General features: G+C 43.6%; 1 protein-coding gene across 1 annotated transcript; it reads left to right on the plus strand.

Moving 5' to 3' along the window:
• Positions 1-367: 367 nt before the first annotated feature.
• On the plus strand, positions 368-9,669 carry ZC3H4 (zinc finger CCCH-type containing 4; the record flags this gene model as incomplete). Its single annotated transcript, XM_010083844.1, has 13 exons — positions 368-587; positions 1,534-1,644; positions 1,733-1,955; positions 2,633-2,778; positions 2,897-2,993; positions 3,074-3,219; positions 3,496-3,609; positions 3,821-3,932; positions 4,056-4,165; positions 4,303-4,655; positions 5,575-5,936; positions 7,450-7,701; positions 8,252-9,669. Coding segments are annotated over 13 exons (3,664 nt in total), but the record flags the coding sequence as incomplete, so codon positions are not given.
• Between the last annotated feature and the right edge of the window lie 824 nt (positions 9,670-10,493).

The raw sequence follows: 10,493 nt of genomic DNA on the forward strand, positions 1-10,493 counted from the left end.
TTCCTTTTTCTTGGCTTCGAGAGGAGCGAGTGTTTTATTAAAACACCAATTTCAGTTCTCGGAGTGGATCAAGTGGGTTTTTTAAACACTAATTTCCATTCTTGGGAGTTTATTTGCACTAATTTCCGACAAAAATTGAGCGCCGTGGAGTCGTGACCGCGTTTTTTTCTTTTGAAAACTCTTCGTCGTCGCATTTCACTCCGGGTTTGAACGAATTTTGGTGGCGGAGATGCAAGGAATTGGGATTTGGGGTGAAATAATTAAAATGAGGAATTTTCGGGAGCTTGAGTTGGCTGGTGAGCGGAGGAAGCGGGTTTTATTTTATTTTTTTATTCAATAATGGGAATGAATCATTTCTTGTCTGCAGGGAGGATGGAGAACTGGAGGAAGGAGAGCTGGAGGATGACGGAGGGGAGGAAGCGCAGGATCCCTCGGAATCTCAAGAAAGAAATCGGAAGGAAAAAGGAGAGAAACATCACAGTGATTCCGACGATGAGAAAGCCCATCGCCGGATGAAACGCAAACGTCGGAAAGAAAGAGAGAAAGAGAAAAGGAGATCCAAGAAAAAAAGAAAATCCAAACACAAGGTGAGGCACGCGCTGGGATCCCGGAAAAATATTTTCTGAGGATGCAGAGCAGGGAAAAAAAATGAGGATTTTATTTTGGGAATTCCTTCGGGAGCGTTGTTAGGGATCGCAAACGGCCAGATTTACAAAATCAAAGAGGTTCGGAAGCTTGAGAAATTTCTGGAGCGCAGAAAGCGTCTGTGTTAGAGATCGATGAAATAACCTGCTGCCAGGTTTCCAGTTTGTAATTTTGTAAGTTTTTTAATTTTGTAAATTTCTTCCTTTTCTAAATTTCCTTTTGAAATGTCATTTTCAAATTTTTGGGTTTGAAGTTTCTTCATTTTGTAAATTTCTTCATTTTTGGAATTTCTTTTCTAAATTTCTTTATTTTCTAAATTAATTTTCTAAATTTAATTTTTGAAATTTCTTCCCTTTCTAAATTTCTTTTCTAAATTTTTTCATTTTCTAAATTTCTTCCTTAAATGTCTTCATTTTCTAAATTTCATTTTCTAAATTTCTTCATTTTTGAAATGTCTTTTCTAAATTTTTTTCATTTTCTGAATTTTATTTTCTAAATTTCTTAAATTTTTTAATTTCTTTTCAAAATTTCTTCCCAAAATTTCTTCCTTTTCTAAATTTCTTCCTTTTCCAAATTTCTTCCTTTTCCAAATTCTTCTCTTCATTTTCTAAGTTTCTTAATTTTCTAAATTTCTTCATTTCTTCCTTTTCTAAATTTCTTCTTTTTCTAAATTTCTTCCTTTTCCGAATTTCTTCTTTACATTTTCTAAATTTCTTCCTTTTCACAATCTATTCCTTTTTGAAATTTCTGCTTTTTTGAAATTTCTTCATTTTCGATATTTCTTCCTTTTCGAAATTTCTTCAACCAAACTGGAGTTCCCTAAAATAGAAAGCAGGCAAAGGAAGATTTGTATCAGCAATAAATTTGCTCCGCGTGTTTTCCTTCCAGCGCCACGCTTCTTCCAGCGATGATTTCTCCGATTACAGCGAGGATTCGGACTTCAGTCCCAGCGAAAAGGGACACAGAAAATACCGGGAGTACAGCCCCCCCTACTCCTCCGTGAGTAAATACCATTTTTTTAATTATTTTTTAAAAATTTTAAATTTAAAACATCGTAAAATCGCTAACCTCTCGCTTTTTCCCAAAGTCCCACCAGCAGTACCCGTCCTCTCACGGCGCTCCCATGCCGAAGAAGAGCTACTCGAAAATGGAGAGCAAAACTTACGGCATGTACGAGGACTACGAAAACGAGGAGTACGGGCAGTACGAGGGCGAGGAGGATGAAGATATGGGCAAGGAAGATTATGACGACTTTGCAAAAGAGTTGAACCAATACCGGCGAGCGAAAGAAGGCTCCCACCGCGGCCGAGGTACGGCCAAACCTTTCTTTTTTCACCCAGATATGGCCAAACCTTCCTTTTTTCACCCACCTACGTCCAAACCTTCCCTTTTTTTCACCAAGATACGGCCAAACCTTCCTTTTTTTTTCACCCAGCTACGTCTAAATATTCTGTTTTTCACCTAAGAACATCCAAACCTTCTTTTTTTTTTCACCCAGACATGTCCAAACCTTCCTTTTTTTTTTTACCCAGCTACAGCTAAATATTTATTTTTTCACCCACCTACGTCCAAACCTTCCTTTTTTCACCCAAATACATCAAAATATTCCTTTTTTCACCATATCTCCAACCTGCAGCTCCTGGAGCTGATCATTTAAAAGCACCGAAGTGGTTAAAAATGGATAAAATCAACCAAAACCTTTATTTGAAAGAAAAACGAAGCTGGTTGATAACATAAAAACTCCGATACCGCGTCAGGAGCGCTCCGATTTACGTTCCCAGCCTGATGTGCAGCTGACGTGGTCACAGGGGTTTTTTTTTTTTTTAAAAAAAAGTTATTTGGCTTCTTAAAAATCCCTTTTTTTAGCACATTAAAAACTGATTCACTTAGAAACAAGTTTTTAAGACGCTGGTACTGAAAAATTATTTATTTTTTCTTTTTTTTTTCTGGAATATTTTCAATATGAAAATCCCTTTTGTTTCACCAGGCGGTCGCGGCCGAGGCAGAGGATACCGAGGGCGAGGCGGACGAGGAGGAATGCGAGGAGGCCGAGGCATGGGTCGAGGAAACCGCGGGCGAGGAAGAGGCGATCACCCCGAGGACGAGGAGGAGATGTACGACGAAGAGATGGAAGTAAGCGCCGACTCTCTCTGCCCTCGGGGAACCGCGGAAACGAGAGGAAAAAATTCTTTTTTCCGGGGGGTTGAAGGGGAACGGGCTGAGCTTCATCCCCGATCATTCTCGTTTGCAGTATTGTGATAACGAGGAGCCCATCGGCGACGATGAATACGACGATTATTCCAAAGAATTGAATCAGTATCGCAGGAGTAAGGAAAATCGCGGAAGGGGTGAGTGCGCCGGGACGGTCTTTGTTTTCTGCTCTTTCACGCATTTTTTTGGAAAAAAAAAAATTATTTTTCTATTTAAGGTTTAAATCGAGGCCGTGGTCGCGGTCCCAGAGGAAGAGGAAATAAAGGAATGGGCAGAGGACGAGGAAGAGGTGGAAACAGAAGCGGGATGGGGAAAGGTGGCGGAATGAACGATGACGACGATTATTACGACGACGACATGGGAGTAAGCGGCTCTTTGGTTTATCTGCTGTGCTGGATGCGCCCCTTTCCCCCAGTAAATCCAGTAAAACTTGGAAAAAAAACCTTTGCAGGAGCAAAAAAAACCCAAACAGGTCTTCCCCAGGATCCCCAAAAGTTTTCCCATCTCATCTTTCCGTCCCTTTTTCAGCCCACATCTCCACATTTTTCCTTCTCAGAGCTGGCTGCGTAAAAAGTTTTAATTTTTTGTATTTTTCTATTTCAAATTCTTTCTGAACGAATCTCAACGTTCTTCCGACAGGACGGAGGAGGTGGTGGAAATTACCGGCGGAACGACCACGATAAACTTCACCAGCAATCGGATAAGAAAGGGAAAGTCATCTGCAAATATTTTGTGGAAGGCAGATGTACCTGGGTAAGGGGAAAAAAAAAAATCCAGAATATTTCTCTAAATCTCATTTTACGCCCGCGGAACCGTCGCTGAAGTGCAAAATCGAGGTTTTAATTGATTTTCAGGAGGGATTCATGCCTAGAAATTGGGTTTTGGAAAGAAGACGTGTCTCCTAAGGTGATAAAATCCATCGTGCTCCCCCTGCTAACGCGCTTTCGTGTCATTTTCCGAACAGGGCGACCACTGCAATTTCAGCCACGATATCGAATTACCAAAGAAACGAGAACTTTGCAAATTCTACATCACCGGTTACTGCGCCAGGGCTGAAAACTGCCCTTACATGCACGATATCCTTTTGATTTTTATTAATCCAGCCTTAAATCGGTCTTGTTTAGTCTCACAGATGCATATGGGGGGGGAAAAAAAGCTTCTCTGGTTGTAGGAAAATTATTTTCCTTAATAAATCCCACGGGATTTTCCTTGCAAGCTCTTCCACACCACGGGCAACTGCATCAACGGGGACGACTGCATGTTCTCCCACGATCCGCTGACGGAGGAGACGCGGGAGCTGCTGGATAAGGTATGGGGGAGAGCGAAAACTCCGATTCCACGTCGGATTTTCTTCCGTGGAATTAAAATCCTGCAGTTGGAAAAAGGAAAGGGAGAGATTTTTTTTTGCTCAGAAATGACCAAAAATCGCTCCTTGATTTTTCTCAGATGTTGGCGGATGACGCAGAAGCGGGCGCAGAGGATGAAAAAGAAGTCGAAGAGCTGAAAAAACAAGGAATTAATCCTCTCCCTAAACCACCCCCTGGCGTCGGTTTGCTTCCGACGCCTCCTCGACCTCCCGGACCTCCCGCTCCGACGTCTCCGAACGGGAGACCGATGCCCGGCGGTCCTCCTCCTCCGCCGCCGCTTCCGCCGCCGGGTCCTCAGATGCCGCCGCCGATGCACGAACCTCTCTCGCCGCAGCAGTTGCAACAGCAACAAGACATGTACAAAAAAATTCCCTCGTTATTCGAAATCGTCGTCCGACCCACTGGGCAGCTGGCGGAGAAACTGGGCGTCAGGTGGGTGCCGCCGTTTTGTCCCCAACGAGGAGCTCTGCCGCTAGCGACGAGCAGAAAAGTGCAAAAAAAATTATTTATCGACATTTTTGGGGTTCACGTTGCGGGAAGAAGGACAGGGACGGCAGATTTTTGTCCCCAACGCATAAAAAAATTATTTCTCTCCATTTCTGAGGTTCAGATTGCAGGGAGAAGGATGGGGACGGCAGATTTTTGTCCCCAATGCGGAAAAAAATTATTTCTCTCCATTTTTGGGGTTTGGATTTTGGGGAGAGGGACAGGGACGGTGGATTTTTGTCCCCAGCGTGGAAAAAAAAGATTTCTCTCCATTTTTGGAGTTCACTTTTGGGGGAGAGGGACAGGGACGGTGGATTTTTGTCCCCAACGTGGAAAAAAACTATTTCTCTCCATTTTTGGGGTTCACTTTTGGGGGAGAGGGACAGGGACGGTGGATTTTTGTCCCCAACGTGGAAAAAAACTATTTCTCTCCATTTTTGGGGTTCGGATTGTGGGGAGAGGGACAGGGACGGCAGATTTTTGTCCCCAGTGTGGAAAAAAATTATATCTCTCAATTTTTGGGGTTCACATTGCAGGGAGAGGGACAGGGATGGCAGTTTTTTGTCCCCAACGCGGAAAAAAAATTATTTTTCTCCATTTTTGGGGTTCGGATTGCAGGGAGAGGGACGGGGATGGAGGATTTGTGTCCCCAACACAGAAAAAAATTATTTCTCTCCATTTTTGGGGTTCACATTGTGAGGAGAGGGATGGGGACGGCGGATTTTTTGTCCCCAGCGCGGAAAAAAATGATTTCTCTCCATTTTTGGGGTTCGGTGTGGGTGCTGCTGCTCGGAATGCCCTGAATCCATCCCTCCAGAAGTGGAAAAAAATGAATTTTCTTCTTTTTTTTTTTTTCCTCTTTTAGGCACCCAGGTCCGCCTCCCCCCAGGTTCCCCGGCCCCGGAGGCCCCCCAGGACCGATGCAGGGCCCCATGCACCCCGATATGCACCCCGATATGCACCCGGACATGCATCCTGACATGCACCCCGACATGCACCCCGATATGCACCCTGACATGCACCCCGACATGCACCCGGACATGCCGATGGGTCCGGGAATGAACCCCGGCCCCCCCATGGGTCCCGGTCCCCCCATGATGCCCTACGGACCCGATGATTCCCCGCATTCTGGAATGATGCCACCTGGACCACCTCCGCAAGGATTTTACGATAATTTTTACCAACAAGAAGGTTTGGAAATGGATCACGGAATGATGGGAGATCCAGGTACGTCCTGAGGATTTGCCAGGGTGGGTTTTTAAGTCGAGAGGGGGAAAAAATTGGATTATTTTTCGCAATTTTGAGATTTTCTAATATTTCATCATCTTTTTCTTTGAAAAGGGACTTTTTTCTTCACGAAAGGGTTGGTTTTCCTCAAAAAAAAAAGGGATTTTTTTCCTCAAAAATTATGCTTTTTCCTCAAAAATATTTTTTTTCCTCAAAAAATGATGGGTTTTTTCTCCAAGTAGGGGTTTTTTCCTCAAAAAAGACGATTTTTACTCAAAAAGATGATTTTTTCTCAAAAAAGGTTATTTTTTTCCTCAAAATTGGCAATTTTCTCCTCAGAAAAGGCGATTTTTCGTCAAAAAAGCGGTTTTTCCTCATAAAGTGATTTTTTTCATCAAAATTGGTAATTTTTCCCTCAAAAAAGGTGATTTTCCTTCAGAAAAGGTGATTTTCCCTCAAGAAAGGGGATTTTTCCTCAAAAAAGGGGATTTATCCTCAAAATTGGCAATTTTCTCCTCAAAAAAGGTGATTTTTTTCCTCAAAAATATGATTTTTTTGTCAGAATTGGCAATTTGCTCCTCAAAAAAGGTGACTGTTCTTCAAAAAGTGATTTTTTTTCCTCAAAATTGGAAATTTTTCCTCAGAAAAGGTGATTTTCCCTCAAAAGATTGGGGTTTTTCCTCAAAAAAAGGGGATTTTTCCTCAAACAAGGTGATTTTCTCTCAAAAAATCATGTTTTTTTCCTCAAAAAACGGGATTTTTAATAAAAAAGGCTATTTTTTTCCTCAAAATTGGCAATTTTCTCCTCAAAAAGGACAATTTTTCCTCAAAAAAGGCCATTTTTTCCTCAAAATTTGCAATTTTCTCCTCAAAAAAGGGCATTTTTCCTCAAAATTGGCAATTTTCTCGTCAAAAAGGACAATTTTTCCTCAAAAAAGGCCATTTTTTCCTCAAAATTTGCAATTTTCTCCTCAAAAAAGGGCATTTTTCCTCAAAATTGGCAATTTTCTCCTCAAAAAAAGTTGATTTTTTCCTCAAGGTGATTTTCCCTCAAAAAATCGCGTTTTTTCCCTCAAAAGGGGGATTTTTCATTAAAAAGGCAATTTTTTTTCCTCAAAATTGGCAATTTTCTCCTCAAAAAAAGTTGATTTTTTCCTCAAGGTGATTTTCCCTCAAAAAATCGCGTTTTTTCCCTCAAAAGGGGGATTTTTCATTAAAAAGGCAATTTTTTTTCCTCAAAATTGGCAATTTTCTCCTCAAAAAAAGTTGATTTTTCCTCAAACAAGGTGATTTTTCCTCAAAAAAAGCCAAATTTTCTCCACAAAACGGATTTTTCCCCCAAAAAAACACTTGTGGAAAACCCAAAAAACACATTTTTTGCGGGAAAAAAAGACATTTCCAAGCATCCACCGTTGAGTTAAAGCCCATCGAGCTCCAAAAAACCCCCCAAATGGGATTATTTTCCACAATTTTGAGATTTTCTTTTAATATTTAATAATTTTTTCCCCAACAGACGACTACGGCGGATACGAGGATATGGAAGGACCCCCGGGAGAGCACATGTATCCCGATCCCTCCTTGGATCACGACGCTTTATGCGAAGGAGTTCCTCCCGGTTTACCCAAACCTCCGGGCAACATTCCCGATTTTCTGCCGTCGGCGCAACGAGCTCTTTATTTGCGAATCCAACAAAAACAACAAGAGGAAGAGGAGAGAGCGCGGAGACTCGCCGAGAGCAGTAAGCAAGACCGCGAGAATGAGGAAGGCGAGTGGCAAAAAGAAAAAAAAAACACATTTTCCGTTCAAATCCATGCGCGCGGGGGGAAAGAAATTGATTTTTTTTTTTTTTTTTTCAGATTTCACCCTCGCGGAGGTGAAATCTTGGAAAAAATGGAGGTTGGCGGAGAAATGAGGGTGTCAGGGAGGAATTATTTAGGGAAAAAAGGGTGAAAAAAAAAATCCCCGAGCGTTGAAAAAGTCACGTCAACGGCGGAGGAGGTGTGAGAAACGGGAAGGAGGTGAAGGAAACGGGGTCGATGGTTGAAATCGTGGTGAAATTAGAGGAAGAGAGAGACGCTGACGGCTCTCGGATAATTCGGGGGGGGGAAATCAGAGCGGTGAGGCCGCGGCTGTCGCACGGGACCCGTCGTTTTCGGCAAAATTTAGGAATCGGAGCGGCGTTGAGTTGCGTGGGGAGAAGGGACGCGTTTTGGGGACTTTTTTGTCGGTAGAACGACGTCGTCGGGATTTAATTACCTTTTTTTTTTAAATATTTTGCAATATTTAAAAAAAAAATAAATAAATTTTTCCTCCAGGCGATACCGGGAATTGGTATTCCAGCGACGAAGACGACGGCGGAAGCAGCGTCACCTCCATTTTGAAAACTTTACGCCAACAAAGCTCCGGCAGACCCCACGGGGAAATCGGTCCCCCTTCCGCCGTCAGCGATCCCCGTCTCCAAAAACCCCCAACGGGAGGGAGCGGTCGTCCCGCCGATCCGCGTTTACGGGATCCACGCCTTTCCCGGAACGCCGATCTTTCCCTCCCGGCTCTCCCCGGGGATTCGGGACCTACCGATCCCCGGTTGGTGCGACACATTCCCTCCTCCGTTCCCAAACCAGAAATTTCTCATTCCGGCGGCGTCGGCGGGCAGAAACCCCCCTTGCTTCCCGACGAAGAGGAAGGAGAAAGAATTTTACGGGATAAAGCCATCAACATCCCGTTGGATTCTCTCCCGGGTCATTCCCTGCGGGATCCTCGCTCTCAACTCCAGCAATTCAGTCACATCAAAAAAGACGTCGTCCTCCACAAACCCAATTTCGCTCGGATGATTCTTTGGAGTCCGGAGGATTTAATTCCCCTCCCGATTCCAAAACAAGAATTTATTCCCGTTCCGGCTGCTCTTCAATCCATGTCTAACCTCGATCCGCGACTTAACAGATCCCAAACGGCTCTTTCCGATCCCAGGCAAAGAGGAGGAACGCCGGCGGGAGACTCCGGTTCTTCTTCGGGTGCCGGTCTCCCCGATTTTGAGCTTTTATCGAGAATTTTAAAAACTGTAAAAAAAAGCAGTCCGTCGTCTCCCAACCAAAGCGACAACCCCAGCGATCCCCGGATGCGCAAACCTCCCGCCGATCCCCGCTTACAAAAATCCACCGAAACGGGAATTTCTCGAATTCCTAAAACAACCGAGACGCCATCCGTCGGCGACGCCGGCCCGGCGATCGCACCGTACGATCCTCGGTTGTTAAATAAAGGCAGCGGGCAGAGCAGCGTGCTCAGCGCCATCAGTTTGTACGATCCCAGGACTCCGAATTCGAGTGGAAAATCCTCGGAATCTCCTCCCGATGGATCTTCATCCTCTAACAAATCTTCCGAATCCACCAAAACCACCGGTAAAACCAAGGAACCCCTTTTCGTTCGCCGATCGGCGTTAGATCAACCCGAATCGGAAAAAACGAGCGTCGAATCCGCTACGGACAGATATAATAGTTATAACCGACCTCGTCCAAAACCAACCGTTTCATCCCAAGAAATAAATCCCCAACCCGCCGTCCACAATCTTCCCGTTCCTTCCGTTTACGGAATGGTTAAACCGGGAGGAGGAAAATCCGGTACCGGAAGCCCGTTCGCAGGGAATAGTCCGGCACAAGATGGCGACCAACAAGACGCCGCGTCCCTAAAAGATGTTTTTAAGGGTTTCGATCCTACGGCTTCTCCGTTTTGTCAATAGTATTAAAAAACGGGAAAAACAAAACCACCCAAAAAAAGACTCCGTGCATCGAATGAGCGGCGCAGCGTTGGGTAATTTGATTTATTTTCGGGGTTTTTTTGGGGGTTTTTTTTGGGTTTAATTCCATTAGCGCTCCACTTTAGCCATATGACGTGTATATAAATCCCAAATTTCCGCTTTTTCAAGACTTCCCCCCCCCAAAAAAAATCATTGTTTTCATTATTTTAACGCTTTTTCCCCCCAAAAAAAAAACTGATTCGGGGGGGAAAAAGAAATCTTCAAATATCATCCGGCGGGGGGGGAAAATCCGTAAATTTCCGCGTTTCCATCCCGAATTTTCCGCTTCCGCTCGGGGAGGGAAAAATTCTTCTTTTTTTTTTTGGTCGCTTTCCGAAAAAAAAACCGCGTCGGGTTCATTTTTCCCAAAATCTTTGTATTATAAAATCTTTTTTCTACGATTTCTGCTGCGACGAACGGGAATAACCATGAAAAACAAAACAAAACAAAAAAAAACCCACAAAACCCCCCCTGAAAAAAAAACCATGTGAAATCGATTTTGTAATTTCAAAAGGGGGGATTTCTGCTTTCTTTCCATTTTTTTGGAATTCAAGCTTTTTTACGCCGTTTCTTGGAGATTTTTCGAAACAAACGGGGGTTGGGGATCCCCAAGAAAAGCCACGAAATCTTTCCAGCCCCCCCCGCAAAAAATCTGCAGTTTACCAAAAAAAAGAAGAAAACAGGTTTGTATTATTGAAATTAAATTATTGACGTCAAATGCGTTCGCTCGTATCTATTTTGTGTCTGCAAAAGGGGATTTTGTTCCT

The sequence above is a fragment of the Pterocles gutturalis genome, unplaced genomic scaffold, assembly GCF_000699245.1.
Source record: "Pterocles gutturalis isolate BGI_N339 unplaced genomic scaffold, ASM69924v1 scaffold12080, whole genome shotgun sequence".
Lineage (NCBI taxonomy): Eukaryota > Metazoa > Chordata > Aves > Pterocliformes > Pteroclidae > Pterocles > Pterocles gutturalis.